The sequence below is a fragment of the Coregonus clupeaformis genome, unplaced genomic scaffold, assembly GCF_020615455.1.
Source record: "Coregonus clupeaformis isolate EN_2021a unplaced genomic scaffold, ASM2061545v1 scaf0578, whole genome shotgun sequence".
In the NCBI taxonomy this organism is placed as follows: Eukaryota; Metazoa; Chordata; class Actinopteri; order Salmoniformes; family Salmonidae; genus Coregonus; species Coregonus clupeaformis.
This window is the reverse complement of record NW_025534033.1, coordinates 171,951-189,893: the sequence shown is the minus strand read 5'-3', so window position 1 is coordinate 189,893 and position 17,943 is coordinate 171,951. Positions and strand designations below refer to the sequence as shown.

Below are 17,943 nucleotides of genomic sequence, written 5' to 3'. Positions count from 1 at the left end.
CGAATGGGAGTTGAGATGTGATGCACAGGGATTCACTTTCTATAGGCTATACCATTTGGAATGAGAAGGGAAAAAATAAGTGCGCGCAAGTTGACAAGCTTGTCAATAATTTGACGAATGCATTGGTTGCTCCTTTGGTTGCGCGCACGAAGCCATCTCCCCATGTATTTCGATTAAATACATCATCGTGTAATTTTCACATCACAACGAGCAAAAACATCAAATTTCACTTGTATTTCATTAAAATATGTATCATCTCCATCCTCTGTAACAGTATCCCCCAGATTGTAACGCCCGTTGGTCTCATCTGGTGATGATGTTGGAAAGGTGCAGCATTGTGATTTGAATTATTATCTCCATTTGTTGGCCTGCCATTCATACCATCATGATTTAATTATTCATGGACAGTATTGAACTCCTTGGGCATGATTGATAGCCTACACATGCTTATATATTCATGTTTTTTTTTCTGGTTGCACTGAGAATGAAATATCATTTTCAGGCATATACAAGTGGTCAGAGTTATCTGTTGATATTACTTGGCCTTCTGGGGAGACATACCTTCTGTAAAACTGTGTTTGCTTCAGAAAATCAACATTGATCGAAAGCAATGCCTTAATAACACAGAGAAATCACTGCTTCTGTACACACAGACACACACACACACATGTGCGTACACACACACATTTTTCTAACAAAATTACATTTTTACATTTTTAGTCATTTAGCAGACGCTCTTATCCAGAGCGACTTACAGTTAGTGCATACATTATTTTATTTTTTTCATACCCCCCGTGGGAATCGAACCCATAACCCTGGCGTTGCAAACGCCATGCTCTACGATCTGAGCTTCATCCCCAAATATATGTATTAACACTGATTGACAACATAAGCCAGTTACAGAAAGCATGGGTTGAATCTTTTTGGGTTGTGTCTGGAGGTGTTTGGCACATAGGCTTATTATTGCCTTTAATACAACCTGTTGACCCTGAATCCCTTGAACTCTCCTTGACGGCTCAGAGGGGGAGAGAGAGAGAGATGTGATGAATGCCTGACAGCCAATGTCCCTTAGGATTGGCCTTGAAGGTCACTTAGCAAAGGCATTGAAAAAGTAGAGTGATAGTTGCCAATTCGGAGCAGTCATATAGTTCAAACTAGAACATAATTACACTGAACAAAAATGTAAATGCAACATGCAACAATTTCAAAGATTTTACTGAGTTACAGTTCATATAAGGAAATCAGTCAATTGAAATAAATTCATTAGGCCTTAATCTATGGATTTCACATGACTGGGCAGCCAATCAGAATGAGGTTTTCCCCACAAAAGGGCTTTATTACAGACACAAATACTCCTCAGCACCTGTGTAATGATCATGCTGTTTAATCAGCTTCTTGATATGCCACACCTGTCAGGTGGATGGATTATCTTGGCAAAGGAGAAATCATCACTAACAGGGATATAAACAAATTTGTGCACATTTGAGAGAAATTAGCTTTTTGTGCGTATGGAACATTTCTGGGATTTGTTTTTTCAGCTCATGAAACATGGGACTAACACTTTACATGTTGCGTTTATATTTTTGTTCAGTGTATATAGCCCACTCCTGCCAAGGCCAAGCCCAACTCATAAGATTTCACAACATTTCTAACAGCACAGTAGGATTGAAAGAGAGTGTGCGGATGAATAAAGAGGTCCCTCATTATGAGGTACATTGAAAGTTCACACAAAAAGCTGTGTCAGTTACAAGAAAGAGGTAAATACATATAATGGTCATCAGATTTTCTAAAGCAGCTGGTTTGGATGCCTGCCTTCCGGACTGTGACTTTGAGCCAAATGCAAAGCAAGATCTTTCTTTGGGACATTGAGAGGGATTGGGATTCGCCTAGGAAGTGTGGATGAGTGGACACCCTCCCTTTCTCCTGCCAAACCCCAGTGTCAATGGATAGACGCTATGAGGGGGGAGGCGGTGGGCCTTGGCAGTCTCAATAGGGGTCCCTCAGAGGCATGGTGAATCAGACCCAAACTCAATAGACAAAGGGGTTGACTCCCTGACAACCGGGACAGGCACCTCAGACAAACCGTGAGAGTTTGGGGATGTGCAGTAGCCCACTGAGTCATGACTTTAAAAAACACGAGGCAGCTGGGAAATTGTGTCCCAGTGAACGGTTGAGATTATACAATGCCATGTAACGATTATACAATGTCTTGTAACCTTTCCAAATAAATCTCCCACTCCCTCCAGAGAAACTCAGCATGACTACTGATTGATGATGGTGCTGGTGAACGAGGAACAGAATTCTCTTTGATTTAATTAGGTGATTTGTAGTAATAAAGGGTGCCATTGAAATCCTTGTCCTTATTAGTGCCCACATTTTAGGCTTTTGAATACAGTAGAGTGAGTCAGCAAAACACAGGTGGAGGGTATGAAACCAAGTGGTAACCAAGTGGATGCAGAAATCCATTAAGAGTGTCATTCAAACATAAAATGCCTACAACAACATGATATTTGTGTATTTTGTCTCATGTTGATGTGTGGGCTTTCATTACTATTCAATTCTGAGTTTTCAAGATGGGGTTCTAGTTTGAACCATGTTAAAAGACAAGGAATATCATGCACCATCATCAATTATACGTCCAATCGACAGTTTTACGAATTTAAGAGGCACTGCACTTCCCAACATATATCCTATCTCGTCTCCCTCTAGTGTAGACAATGACAAAGAACAAATTAAGGAACAGGAGAGAGAGAGGGAGAGAGATGACACGTGTAAGGGAATTGTGCCCTCCCAATACTTACTATTTTCTCTGTGTCCCATTCCCTTAATCTGAAATGAGAAACTGTAGTATAGCTATGCTCCGACCCTCTCGCCTCTCATTTGTAGTGGAGCTGATAATCACTGCAGCAGATAGTAGCTGGACATCACTGAGCAAGCACAGTGCTTGCAGTTGTGTGTACATGTGGGAGAGATGCAGTATACATCACTGTGTGTTCATCTCTACAATGGAAACCCTGAGGGCAAAACAGACTGTAATGTTCCGTGATACTTCGGTGAGAAGAACTGGAGTTATTCACCCAGAATTGCTGCATTGTCTGAGATCTCTACTCCTCTCCCTGCTTCAATCTTGCACCTTCAGAGCCCTGCACATCCTCTTCTCTGAGTACAGTACCTGAGTTCCTCTGACTGGAGTATAAATGTGGTTGAGACAGCAGCCAGGTGGATGTCGTATACTGTACAGTAGTATGCATGAGGAGGATCCATCTCTCTGTGCATCCATAGCTGCTCTGTATTAAAGTAACAAGGATACTGTTGTGCTGCCAGTAAGGCACAGAAAATTAAGGACATCCTAAGGTCTCCCTCCCTCCCTTCCCTCTGTGTATTTGATCAAAGGCCTGGAGTTGAGCAGAGGTCTACAGCCAACTCAGACATATCTCCAGATACAGCCTTTCATGCATTATTTATCTGAGAATTAAGGGGGAAATGTCTCCTGAGCCCAACTGCCGCCTGGTCAAAGCCTTGCTTTCATTTCTGCCAGCAGATAGAAATGAATGAGATCCAGTTGATGAAAATAATGTCCTCTGCGTGACTTTTTAGAAGCCATTACAGATCCAACCTAACTCCACAAATATCACCAGAAATGATTTGACAGCCGTGGGTTACAGAGGCCCAGCAGTGACACATTTGTGCCCCCTGTGTCTCTGACTTTCTCTTTCTAGGTACAGAGACCCTGGCCTGCAGTGACAAAGCTGTCTCTGACTTGTGTAGTGACTGTAGATTGCTACAGATGCTATGAATGAGTACAAGCATAATGTGAGTGGATTGCCATTGCATCTGTTCCCCAGTCAATACAATCATTTAGATAATGTAGAACCAGTCAAAGGACTTACTACTACAGCTCATCTTGACTTCCAGTAGCCTACACAGCAGACGTTCAGAGGTTATGTATTCAGACTCATGCACCACATTACGTAGGATTTCTCCAGTATTCAGCCGTAGCAGTCAGAATTATACATTGTATGGTTATTTGGTGACAAAGCCAGGTAGAATGGTAATAGCATTTAAATGACTATGCTTGACTTGAGTGCACTACACACTGTATTGTTCCCAGCCCAGCAACACCACGCAGATGACTCAGAGTCAAGGCCACCGTGAACACACAGCCAAAAGTAGGAATTATCTTCAAGGGTTCTTTTCAAACCAAATCTCACAGTGATCCTCTCGATTTATGAGACATTTGTGCAGGGTGCTATGGCAACCATGGCCCTGTCCCGCTATCTCCCCTCCAGAGTTGTGTGTTACATTCTGGAGCCGGCTAATCAGAGGTGAAGAATTGAAGTGCTGCCTGGCGTCTGACCCCATATTTCTGCCGTGATGATGGAGATGACTAGAATAACATGACCCTCAGCCAGAGGTGAACCACAGGTCACACTTACCCTCCATACAAGAACACATCTCTTCCTGTTAGACAGACCCAGCTGGAAGACAATAAGCTTTAGTAGAATGAGTTAAATCACTAATAAGATAGAGACGTTTTCACGCAGACAGTTTAGAGGTGGTGTTAATGTTGGAATGTTATTAGTGAAGATATTAGTGGTCCATCCTCATTATGACAACAGGTGTTCAGTGGGTCTAAAAGAATGGAGTCTTCTCATCTTATTCCTCTTAGATTGGATACATCAATTTTCTCAAAGGAATATCTGCCAACACAACTGTTATTGTTCCACCTCTCTTCACAAAACAAGGTCAACAAAATATGAAGTTCACCAAATACAGGACTTCTCGGAAAATAAAAAACAGAAGGAATATTCTCTATTATAGTTGGCTGAATGACAGATTTTATTATAGCACCAGAAGCTATACATGGGGCAAGGGGCATGGACGTGAAAAGAAAAACAATAGAATGAATTTAATGTACTGTACATAAAGTCTGCCAAAAGAGGGGAGGTGGTACTTTCAGACTCCACCAGTGAGCAGAACACATGATTCTGTGACCGAAACCTTGACCTAGAGAACAGTGAAGATCCAAACCTTGACCACAATCCACCCTGCCAGTAGGTCAGGTGGGCTGAGTGGAGGTGCTCAGCCAACACATTGGTTGACATTTGCAGTATGGGCATTGGGCAAGGTAGTGGGGAATGGTCAAGGAAAATGTGTCACCAACACCAAGAACTCTTGGAAGATTAGTCCATATGAGGACTAAATAAGATCCTAATCAAATCAAATCAAAACCACCAGAGGAGAAAAGGTTCTGGACCACAGGTTGGTCAAGAACCAATGTAGCAAATGTAGGCCTAGAGTCTTCATCAGTTCAAAACCAGCTAAGGGAATTATACATTCCTCTTTACATATACACAAAGCTGTGCTGTGAGAGCATATTCACTTACAAACATATAAAAAATACTTGTCAACTAGTTTGATAAGAAAATAATGTATAAAAGTATAAAGTAAAAACATTTAATCAAGTCCATCAAATAATCACTTTCATCTTTTTCTTTTTGTCTTATATTACATGATGACATAACTACAATAGTTCATTGGTTTCTATTAAGCAGAAATACAGATCATATGGAAAATGATGACAAGACAACAGAATGTGTGAATTGTCTTGATGTTAACTTTAAAGGTGAGAGGTCAGGTGATGTAATGGCAATGATGTAACCTCCATGTGACTGTGGGAGTCATGGAAACAGCTCCAAACTGGCCCAGAGTCACACCAATAACCTTGGAGAGAACATGAACACATCTCCATGAATCATTGAAGGCGGTGTGTAACAAACAACCATGTCATTGGAATGAAGTTACAGTTTGTTTAGAAGTGAGCTTCAACAGCTCAATACCTCTGTCTACTTTAAGTAATACCTATGTTCCAAAAGAGAGCCAAATAGATGAAAGAAGAATCTATGTTCAAACTGAAAGGGATTGATTTTAAAAGATATGTCAGAGAAGAGCATTTCTGAAACTGGTTTGCTAATAACATCATTATCAGTGAGGTACATAAATACTACCCATGGTCTCTTGTGCACTGCTTGTCAAAGATTTAAAATATGAAGAGTTTAAAATGTTTAATTCTGATTAGGCCAACCTGACTCTGAGATAGTCAACAACAGGTAAGAGTCAGAGAAGAGTGGAACAACTAAATAAATAAAACAGGTTTGATATCATGGAATTAGAAGCCTAGGATATAAACCTTACAATGCAAATACAGTAAACATTCCATATTTGGCCACTGAGATGAGTACAGAATCCATAGACATAGAAATGGATCCGCTGCCGACGCTGGAAAGTTAAGTCGTCATAATAACTTTAGGGCTATCTAGGTATATACTGTACAGTGTACATACTTGTATACATGTTATGTTCATATTTTTCAAACCAAACTCATCAACCTTACACGCTGTACTGTGGCGATTTAATAAGTCATTAGAAATGCGCTTTCAAAATCACAACAAATTTCACTTATGTACAGTAGCGGATTAGCACATGGAAGTAAAAACGGATATGGTATGACATACACAAAGCTTCATAAGATCATCTCTTTCTCTATTCTGATGAGAAACTGGTAACTAACAAACCTCTCATTGACATTCTGGATATATATATTTCTCATTCAATCTCGGCAGAAAGTACAAATGTCACTACAAGGCAAGAAAAAGTCCTTCAGAATACAAAAAATTATATTGTTTAGCTGATTTAAGAGGCAATGTTTAGTGTTAGGACTTTCTCATATGAATTTGATTATTGTTGAAGGTCAAGTGGTGTTTTTTTAACATTTGGCGTTGTCAGTTTCTTCTAGAAGTGAAGTCCGGGAGCTGGGTGGGGGGCAGCAGTTCCTGGTAGCTACCACAGGAGTCATGCACGTGGAGAAGGCAGCGCTCAGCCATCCATACAGGATGTCATGTCAGGCAGGGGGCGGGGACTGGTGACAGTAGCTGGGTGAGTGACAGTGATAAGGCCCACTCAGACGATCACACAATGGCAGCCACTCTTGTCCTTTTCTTTCCGCGTGGGTTCTGGCGAGGGTGGGCATTCCTGTTCCTGGAATTTCCTGTGAGGAGAAAGTGCATTATTACATTATGAGTAAGCAGAGATAGAAGGATTCTAACAAAATAATCTGACTCATTCCATCATAAAGCAACAATTGTTTTGTTCTGCCTTTGAAAAAAATATAATTAATTGCATTCAGTGTAGGTGAGATCACATCCTGTAGTTGTCTTCATAGAAATGGTATTCCTTTACTTCTACAGATATATCATTGACATTAGGGCGTTCTCACATATGAGATTCGGTACCCTGGTTCAGTTTTCTGGAGCATTTGTGAGAATTCTACAGAATACATTTTGATTTCACAAGACCTGAAAATAACAGTTTCAGGGTGTAATTAGCAAGACGCACATTCTACATCAGTGTTTTCCAAACCTGGTCCTCCATTACCCCCAACAGTACAAATGTTTATTGTAACCCTGGACAAGCACACCTGATTCAACTTGTTAACTAATCATCAAGCCCTCAATGAGTTGAATGAGGTGTGTTTGTCCAGGGCTACATTGAAACTGTGTTCTGTTTGGGGTACTCGAGGACCAGGGTTGGGAAACACTGTTCTACATGATGTCAGCAAGCTAGCTTGTTTACAATGAGCAAAAAAGTTCCACGCGACTCGCACTGCCGCGTCAATACCTGGTCCTCTAGTCCTGGATCTTGGACCCGCTACTGACGCAGGACCAGGATTCGTTTCAGCTAGGGTTAGTTTCTGTTTCACACATGCTTTATAGCTCAGATCACGGTACCAAACGTTCCAGGGTCCGGATCATAAGCGGCAGGTAGCTTAGTGGTTAAGAGGGTTGTGCCAGTAACCGAAAGGTCGCTGGTTCTAATCCCCGAGCCGACTAGGTGAAAAATCTGTCGATGTGCCCTTGAGCAAGGCACTTAACCCTAATTGCTCATGTAAGTCGCTCTGGATAAGAGCGTCTGCTAAATGACTAAAATGTAAAATAAGCGGATATGTGAAAGTGCCCTTAGTTACATTCCATGTGGAAGTATTGCATAAAGCACCTTTAAAATGTACCTGAGAAAGACAGACTAGTGCCAGTGAAGGAACAAAAGCTGAAACTACTTATTTCCTTCAACCCATTGTCACTGTATTCAGTATAGTAGGGTTGTGCTGCCACCTACAGTCAGTAATGAATCCAACCACCTGATTACTCTAAACAACTCTATAGTCAGTAATGAATCCAACCACCTGATTACTCTAAACAACTCTATAGTCAGTAATGAATCCAACCACCTGATTACTCTAAACAACTCTATAGTCAGTAATGAATCCAACCACCTGATTACTCTAAACAACTCTACAGTCAGTAATGTATCCAACCACCTGATTACTCTAAACAACTCTATAGTCAGTAATGAATCCAACCACCTGATTACTCTAAACAACTCTACAGTCAGTAATGAATCGACCCACCTGATTACTCTAAACAACTCTACAGTCAGTAATGAATCGACCCATCTGATTACTCTAAACAACTCTATAGTCAGTAATGAATCCAACCACCTGATTACTCTAAACAACTCTACAGTCAGTAATGAATCGACCCATCTGATTACTCTAAACAACTCTATAGTCAGTAATGAATCCAACCACCTGATTACTCTAAACAACTCTATAGTCAGTAATGAATCCAACCACCTGATTACACTAAACAACTCTACAGTCAGTAATGAATCCAACCACCTGATTACTCTAAACAACTCTATAGTCAGTAATGAATCCAACCACCTGATTACTCTAAACAACTCTATAGTCAGTCATGAATCCAACCACCTGATTACTCTAAACAATTCTACAGTCAGTAATGAATCCAACCACCTGATTACTCTAAACAACTCTACAGTCAGTAATGAATCGACCCACCTGATTACTCTAAACAACTCTACAGTCAGTAATGAATCCAACCACCTGATTACTCTAACCAACTCTACAGTCAGTAATGAATCCACCTACCTGATTACTCTAACCAGCTCGTGGAAAGCCTGGTCTACATTCATACGGATTTTGGCTGAGGCCTCCATATACGTCACCTTGAGCTGTCTGGCCAGCTGCTGGCCCTCTTCCTGGGTCACCTGAGGGACGAAACAGGCGCAGGGATACATCTTAGATAAATAGCATGTGCTCTTTTGCATCACCCAGCTGGTGAAGGTTTCGCTTTAGGACCAATTGAATGGTTTCAAATGATCAAACTCTGCCATCTGGGACACAAGGTGATGCCAAACGAACACGCCCATACATTTTATCACACAGCAGCAGAGAGAGCGAGAACCCCCCTAACACATGACCATTGACAAAAGACAAGAATCAGGACACTAGTGACATCTGCTGGTGAGGTTGAGAAACGCATGGGTCAGAGGGTTCACATCCAACTCCTACTGTATACCAGCCAAGACTGGGTCACTAAGAAATATGTAAACAATACAGCGAATGTATGACATTACATTTTCACATGCAAATAGCACCTGATTTCTATGTGCTTAGCTAGAATATTGTTGCTTCTGGTCCGTCCTAAACTATTACGACAAGATTAGAGACCAGGGCCCGTATCCACAAAGCATCTCAGTGTAGGAATGCTGATCTAGGATCAGTTTAGCCTTTTAGTTCATAATAAATAAGATTGTATGCCAGATCCTAGATCAGCACTCCTACTCTGAGACGCTTTGTGCATACGGGCCCAGACCTCATTACAAAATAATTTATTCTACTGTCCTAAAACAGCTGAACCCATTGATTTGCCAGTAATGGGTAGAATTGAATCATACTCCTCAACCAATATGTTAAAGCCCACATTTAGACTAATTCATTTGAATGAATCATATTGAGTTATCAATTCTAACATTATATTCAGTCAATAAAAACAATTATGACAGTAATTGGTGTGATCAATGCATTTCTGTCTGCATTTCTGTCCTCCTTTCCTCCGTCCCACAATGTTTTTGTTGGTCTCCTTCTCTTTGTCTACCCAAATAGCTCCAGCCACCACCACCACTATCCATTTTCCAATTTCAAAATGTAAATTAGAAATCTTGCACATTTTTAAAGCTTGTTGCTTTATAATTACTTTCCTCACATCACCCTAACATGTATGTGTATTTACATTGTAGGCCTCTGGGCGTTAGGAGGACTGCTACTCACCTGTCTCTGGAGCTCCAGATCTGCTTTATTGCCTACAAGGATCATGGGAAATTCATCACGATCTTTGACTCTGAGGATCTGTCTTTGGAATTTGTAGATTTCTTCAAAGCTGTGAAACATAAAGCACACAGCATCACTAGATGCCCCCAGTAAACTCTACACATTACCCAGCCAGAAGGGAGCTTGATTACAACTACAAACTGTTACATAGAGCTCAGAGATGAAGATAAAGCTGAGATAAAGCTGGTGCCTCTGTGGTCCTCCCAGGAATGTTGCCTCGCAGTCACACAAATTAACCCCCTGCCCTCCCCTCCCCTTCCCCACAGCACCCAAGCAGATGGGGTCAACGTCTCTGTGAATCAGACAGGGTGGGTGAAGGGTGAAGAGGGGTGCACAGAGAGAGAAGTCAATGAACTCCTGTGGTGCTACATGCCTTAATGTTCCAGAAATGTTTGCTTGAACATTGTAGTAAAGCCTTGGTGAACTTGTGAGCAGCCTCAGTACAGGCTTGCCTGCCTTCCATTGACCAGGGAGGGGTAGCCCTAAGCAGGTCTGTTCCTTTAAGCAGAGCTTTGCTCCCCGTTGACTTGAAAGGGTTTTAGCGTAATTCAAATATCATGCTAACTTTTTGAACCAAACGGCATACATAAAAATATCCCCCAGAGAGAAAGGGAAACAGAATGTAACCACAAACCCAGGAGTGCATTCTAGTGAATGGCCGACGTCGGGCAGCTTAGCTAGCACATAGTAAACGTGGAGAGACTTGACTAACATAAACGGAGGAAGGAAAGACTGTTTACAGCATAAACACAGGGAGAGAGGGGAGGGTGAGACAAACCACCATCACATTGCTGTACAGGGACCAGGGGGGTGACAAGGGCCCAAAGACTGCCCACCACAACACTACAGGTCAGCACATCTAGAGGGGATCCATTCATTCTCATCTGGGTGATTTAATGCAGGGTTTTTACACAGAAAACCAAAGCCTTTGAAAAGAGGTGGATGTTCAAAGAGAGGTATATGAGAGAGGTAGAAGATGAGAACAAAAGAGAATGACGAAACAGGTCGGCGAGAACGGAAGTGTGAGAGAACAAGAGAGAGTGAGTGAGAGAGATGTATGTGTTTAGCATGAGAGGGAGAGAGAGAGGAGCAGGCAGACAGACAGAGAAAGAGAGAGATAGACAAAGAGAGAGAGAAACGTACACCAAGAGAGGCGCAGATAGAGGCACAAACAGAGAGAGAGAGAGAGAGAGGGAGAGAGAGAGTGAGAAAAGCGCAGACAGAGATATGTGCAGACAGAGAGAGGCACAGACAGATAGAGAGAGGCAGCATGGGGGCGGCACGTGACTGTGTTGTCACTCACCTTCCTCTGTCAGTGACTGAGAAGACAAGCAGGAAGCCCTCCCCTGTCCTCATGTATTGTTCTCTCATGGCTCCAAACTCTTCCTGTCCGGCCGTGTCCAGGACTAACAAACACAGGGACAGTCACGTTAGACAGACAGACAGACAGACAGATAGACAGACAGACACACAGACACACACACACACACAGTAGTACCTCTCCTGAAAAAGGTGCTGTACAAAACTAAACCCTCCAAGATGAGAACTGTAATCTCCTGTGAAGGCTGGTGTTTCTCAATGAACATTAGTGTTGTGGTCAGATTTCTCCTGTTTGTTTACAGGCTGAGGGTCTATACTTACTGTCAAGCCGGGCCGCCCTCTCGTCAATGACACACTGTTTTGTATACGAGTCTTCAATCGTGGGATCATAGTCAGTGACAAAGTAGGACTGGGGAGAGAAAAAGGGAGAGAGAAAGAGAGAGAGAGAGAGAAAGAGAGAGAGAGAAAGAGAGAGAGTGAACATGGTGTTCAGTAAGGACTGAGGAGACAGACAGCGGAGAAGGCAGAGAGATAAACAACCAGCGTTGGTCTTCTATAGAGTAAACACTCCATCCACTTGTGTTGTTCAGTAACTCGTTGACCTCTACACTACTATGCAGCATGCAGGAGGTAAACACATAATCCTGGCCCGTGTGTCGTGAAAGCCAGGGTAAATACGGACTCACATAACATAACCACTCCACTGTTTCTGAGGGCCACAGGAAAAAGAGGTCATCTGGAGTGTTCATGACCAAAACACTGCTAATGTCAATGACACATCTGTCGTCACTGTTTCAACAATGACACTAATTAGCCGTCTTCCAGAGGCTGGTAATGAAGCAGTGACTGGGACTGCCTGTCTGGCTCCAATGTGAGCAGGAGGCTCGGAGTAGGTAGAGACAGGGCTTGAAGCCTGTCCTATATCAGAGTGGAACACAGTGCACTGGCTGCATGTGGACAGGAGGGGTGTACTCATTGCTGAGCACAACATTACATCACTACAGGTAAAAATATATTTACATTTTAGTCATTTAGCAGACGCTCTTATCCAGAGCGACTTACAGGAGCAATTAGGGTTAAGTGCCTTGCTCCCCATGCCTCTCCCTCTCTCCGATGCCTCTCCCTCTCTCCCTCATGCCTCTCCCTCTCCCTCTCTCCCCATGTCTCTCCCTCCCCCCATGCCTCTCCCTCTCTCCCCCATGCCTCTCCCCATGTCTCCCTCTCTCCCCCATGCCTATCCCTCTCTCCCCATGCCTCTCCCTCTCTCCCCCATGCCTCTCCCTCTCTCCCCCATGCCTCTCCCTCTCTCCCCCATGCCTCTCCCTCTCTCCCCCATGTCTCCCTCTCTCCCCCATTCCTCTCCCTCTCTCCCCATGCCTCTCCCTCTCCCCATGTCTCCCTCTCTCTCCCATGCCTCTCCCTCTCTCCCCATGTCTCCCTCTCTCCCCCATGCCTCTGCCTCTCTCCCCATGCCTCTCCCTCTCCCCCTCCCCCATGCATCTCCCTCTCTCCCCATGTCTCCCTCTCTCCCCCCATGCCTCTCCCTCTCTCCCCCATGCCTCTCCCTCTCTCCCTAGTCCTCTCTGTATGCGCTGCATGCATGCCAGCCGCCATCACGTCCACTTGGCACTGTTCAATAATTAATCAGCGGTCCTGCATATGCCTGCAGCCTGCTCTGCTGCTCCACTGCACTGCACTACACTGCTGACCACGTGCCTGCAGAGAGAGAGAGAAGAGTCTACCTGCCGCTCACACTCTCATTTCTAACCTCCAGAACTTAAGGTTCATGCTCTCCAGTCGCCACAGCCTCAGCTATAACATCAGAGTCCCACTCTCTCTGTCTCCTAGAGCTCTACTCTCAGTGAGCCTGTTAACCAGCAGACTGGCTGTTCCTCTGCCGCTCTCTCTCTCTCCGTGCTGGTTCCCCTGATTGATGAGGCTGCAGTACAGTGCATGCTCAGAGAGCGAGAGCGAGAGCGAGAGCGAGAGCGAGAGCGAGCGAGAGAGATCCAGAAACAGTGCTGGCTGTGTCCAGTAATATATGTGATGGATCATCATATGGCTCATTGGGTACATCACCATTAGCTCCATATTCAACACAGGATTCCTCCCACTGCGGGGTGAGTGACTAACTGGCACAACACAACCACAACAGCCTCCCAGGGTGGGAAGGAGCTTAGCTCACTGATCTTACCAGCACCATTCAGTCTTCACTGTATGTACAATTTGAAGAGAGTTACAATTGTGTTTGTGCTATCATGCCAACTCCTTGTCACTCCTTGTCATGCTTAGCTTAACAAGGACAGCGATTGAGTTGGCAAGAGCACAAACAAATCTGGGACCAGGCTACTGAACTTCTATTGTGCTGCCTCACACCACCGTCTCCATGACAACACTAGACAGCCATCACTGCACAGACAGCTGATCCTGTCCAGAGTCCAGACTGACTGGTCAGTCGCTCAATCTGCAGGGGGTCTGAAGTCAGGTCTGCTTGGACACACGCGCACGCACCCCCCCACACACCTAGCCACCGACCCCCCCACAGTGGACTCTCTTTGCACGGTGAACAGTGTCCTGACCTTCAGTCGCACCTTAACACAGATGCCAGTGGGAACTGAAAAAAACACTCCCTGTTCAAACACTCCTGAAATGCAAATATTCTACTCTCAAGTGAATTAACCAACTGCTGCAATGGTAGCTGAGCCTTTTTCATAGAATTACGTTTAATTTGAATTAAAAGCAGCTCTGCAGCAGTAACTTGGAGAGCGGCTGAGGTTAAATCCCTCTTTAACAAAGTTCAGCCAACCCTTCCATAAATTACCTCTGATCCTGTGTGCACCAATTAGACAGCCTTAGACACATTTTCCATATGAGCACCAGTGTGTGTGTGTGGGTGTGTGTGTGTGTGTGTGTGTGTGTGTGTGTGTATAGAGTAGACTATAGAGTAGAGTGTAGAGTAGAGTATAAAGCATGGTGTAGAGTAAAGTATAGAGTATAGAGTGGAGCAGAGTATAGAGTAGAGTAGAGTTTAAAGTAGAGCAGAGTGTAGAGTAGAGTATAGAGCATGGTGTGTAGAGTAAAGTATAGAGTAGAGTATAGAGTAGAGCAGAGTATAGAGTAGAGCAGAGTATAGAGTAGAGCAGCATATATAGCATGGTGTAGAGTAAGGTGTAGAGCAGAGTATAGAGCAGAGTTTAAAGTAGAGCAGAGTGTAGAGTAGAGTATAGAGCATGGTGTGTAGAGTAAAGTATAGAGTAGAGTATAGAGTAGAGCAGAGTATAGAGTAGAGCAGAGTATAGATAGAGCAGCGTATACAGCATGGTGTAGAGTAAAGTATAGAGTAGAGCAGAGTATAGAGCAGAGTTTAAAGTAGAGTAGAGTAGAGTATAGAGTAGAGTATAGAGTAGAGCAGAGTATAGAGCAGAGTATAGAGCAGAGCAGAGTATAGAATAGAGCAGAGTACAGCAGAGTTTACGGTAGAGCATAGCAAAGCAGAGCAGAGTATAGAGTAGAGTAGAGCAGAGTATAGAGCAGAGTAGCGCAGAGTATAGTGTAGAGCAGAGCGTAGAGTATAGAGCAGAGTCTAGAGCAGAGTAGAGCAGAGTATAGAGCAGAGTCTAGAGTAGAGCGTAGAGTAGAGCAGAGTGTAGAGTGGAGTATAGAGCAGAGTATAGAGTAGTGCAGATTATATCTCAGAGCATAGAGCAGAGTAAAGCAGAGTATAGAGTAGAGCATAGAGCAGAGTATAGTGTAGAGTAGCGCAGAGTATAGTGTAGAGCAGAGCGTAGAGTAGAGTATAGAGCAGAGTCTAGAGCAGAGTAGAGCAGAGTATAGAGCAGAGTCTAGAGTAGAGCGTAGAGTATAGAGCAGAGTGTAGAGTGGAGTATAGAGCAGAGTATAGAGCAGAGTATAGAGCAGAGTAAAGCAGAGTATAGAGTAGAGCAGAGCATAGAGCAGAGTAGAGCAGAGTGTAGAGCAGAGTATAGAGTAGAGTAAAGCAGAGCAGAGCAGAGTATAGAGTAGAGTAGAGCGGAGTATAGAGTAGAGTAAAGCAGAGCAGAGTAGAGTAGAGCGGAGTATAGAGTAGAGTAAAGCAGAGCAGAGTATAGAGTAGAGCAAAGCGGAGTACTGAGTAGAGCAGAGTATCGAGTAGAGCAGTGCAGAGCAGAGTATAGAGTAGAGCGGCCTTTGGCTGACGGCAGTCACCCCTACAAGCCCTCCGCTCCACTCAGCCCCAGCCACAGCCAGAGGGAAGGAAACTAAACCTACACACCAGCCCAGGCCAGCAAAGCCCTCTGATGTCACAGAGGAGATATTCCCCAATTCCCACCCACCTCACCCACCCACTAATTTCCACTGCTGCCTTCCAGCTCCACCCCCCACCCCCCCCACCACCCACTCCACACCATGACAACATTAGCGGTCTGTTCACCATGAAAAGAGGGTCAGTGGATCCAGTCTCTCTCTGTACTGATTTAGTTAGCCTACATTGTGCTGCAGCACTGAGGAGTCGTCTCCCTAGTCCACAGCTGCTATACTAACCCTGTCTGTCTCTGACTCTCTCTGATAGACAATCTAACAGATCCTGTGTTACGACTGCTGGCTGCCAGCTTCATTTCCACCAACGGGAAAACAAGGATACGTGTAGGCGTGCAATAAACGCCATGCACCCACGATGCACCCACTTCCTCACCACACAAACAGCTTACCCATGCTATATATATACTCCTTTCTATCTGAGACAGCCATCCCACTCGTTTGGGTAGCAGTAGTCTCACGTAGATTACCGTTATAGCTGATCCAGCATAAGATAAACAGCCAGAGCAAAGCACAGCCATGGATTCACCAACCAGTTCTGTGGAGGGAGGGAGGCCGGAGATTTCTCTCCAAAATACCCAAGGTGATTAATTAACAAAAACACACATATTTGAGGAAAATGGTATGCCTGCCTACTGGATCATAATAAGTGTGAGCACAGCAGACTAAGAAGAAACGGCAGCAACACAGTTAGGAGTTAATTGCCTTCCATATGTTCCCTCAATGCCCTATGAGGATTCAGAGACCTTGACTTCCAAATCAAGAGCTTGAGCTTCTCTAATGAGAAAATGTAGATTAAATGGTAGGAAAAAATCTATTATCCCTTAGAAAAATTCTGCAAACAGCTGCAACTTTATAATATCCCCCAATCCCAATACAGCTCCCCTCTCAGCCAAGCCTGACCAATTCCAGCCCCTGGTCGCGCTGACACAGCGTTAGAGAGACACACACTACGGCTGGGCCTAGGGCAGGGTAGGACCGGGACACTGTGGAGGAGAGGTCCAGTAAGGGGTAGGGGAGACGGGGTAGGGCAGTACGGGACAGGGTAGGGGGGTAGTAGGATCCCAAGTCCAAGTGCAGCCATTTCAATTAACAATACAGTTAAACTCAGGCCAGACCGCCTAGTGTAGACTCTAGAAATAACCAAGTCCCACCCTGTCAGTGGTCAACACCCCAGTCCTGCCTGCCAACCCTTGATAAAGATGTATGAACCAGCTACCACCACAACTTTACCTTCATTTACAGTACCTGCACAACAGCAGTCAGCCATAACACAAATAACTGCTAATCTTACATTTTTGGGAAGTATGCAGGACTTGATGACTGCATACAAATACAGGTGATGAACTGAACTTCCTTTTCATGTGCATTGATTTATGGTAGGGTTGAACCAGTGCCAGCTCAAAGCAGACCCCAGTGAGGTTTGGTGCTTTAACTCCAGACCTGCTTAAGACCTCTCAGATGTTTCTATAAGTGCAGCAACAGAACTCCACCCTTGAAGTAGAGCTGTTCCGGGGATTTGCATAGTCAGGCTTTCCCTAGATTCCCCTTCATAGCTAACTGAGCTTATCATGGATGTGAATGGGGGAACTGGACTGGCCCATTATACTGGCTGTTATAGGGGTAGTCTACACTAACATACTGAGGGAGTGGTCACTGCTTCCATTAAGGGTGTTAGGTACAGTCATGCTGAGAGTTCACTAGGCTGAGCCACTAGCCACAGTTGGCCATTCAAAAAATTGACCCCCAAACACCCAGCTTCGTTGTCTCTTCGGGGTCAAAGTCCATTGATAAGGTTGTGTGTGCAAAGCACATGGTGCAGTTTTCAGAATATAGTCCATCTGAGTTCATCTTATCTCTGTCCCCAGACAGACTTTTTACACTGAGCCGTCCTCTAAAACAGCCTTACTTGTGGAACTCCTCAGAGTAAATAAACACCTGTGAACATTGAGTTTCATTTGTGTCAGTCAGGCAGCTGTAGACTTACACCACTCCCCTAGCCGTCCCCTTCCTGTTCCCCTCCCCTCCCATGGCCTATCGGTTTAACCTCTGCTGAACCT

The 17,943-nt window shown here is 44.2% G+C and overlaps 1 protein-coding gene across 1 annotated transcript in view; it reads right to left on the bottom strand.

Moving 5' to 3' along the window:
• Positions 1-4,808: 4,808 nt before the first annotated feature.
• LOC121556187 (ras-related protein R-Ras2) overlaps positions 4,809-17,943 on the bottom strand; it is a 40,538-nt gene continuing 27,403 nt past the window's right edge. The window contains exons 2-6 of the mRNA XM_045216005.1: positions 11,888-11,975; positions 11,550-11,652; positions 10,187-10,295; positions 9,005-9,123; positions 4,809-7,048 (exon numbers count right to left, since the gene is read on the bottom strand). Of these exons, the coding sequence (XP_045071940.1) occupies positions 6,961-7,048; positions 9,005-9,123; positions 10,187-10,295; positions 11,550-11,652; positions 11,888-11,975 (507 nt within the window). The 3' untranslated portion in view covers positions 4,809-6,960. The remainder of the gene's footprint in view (positions 7,049-9,004; positions 9,124-10,186; positions 10,296-11,549; positions 11,653-11,887; positions 11,976-17,943) is intronic.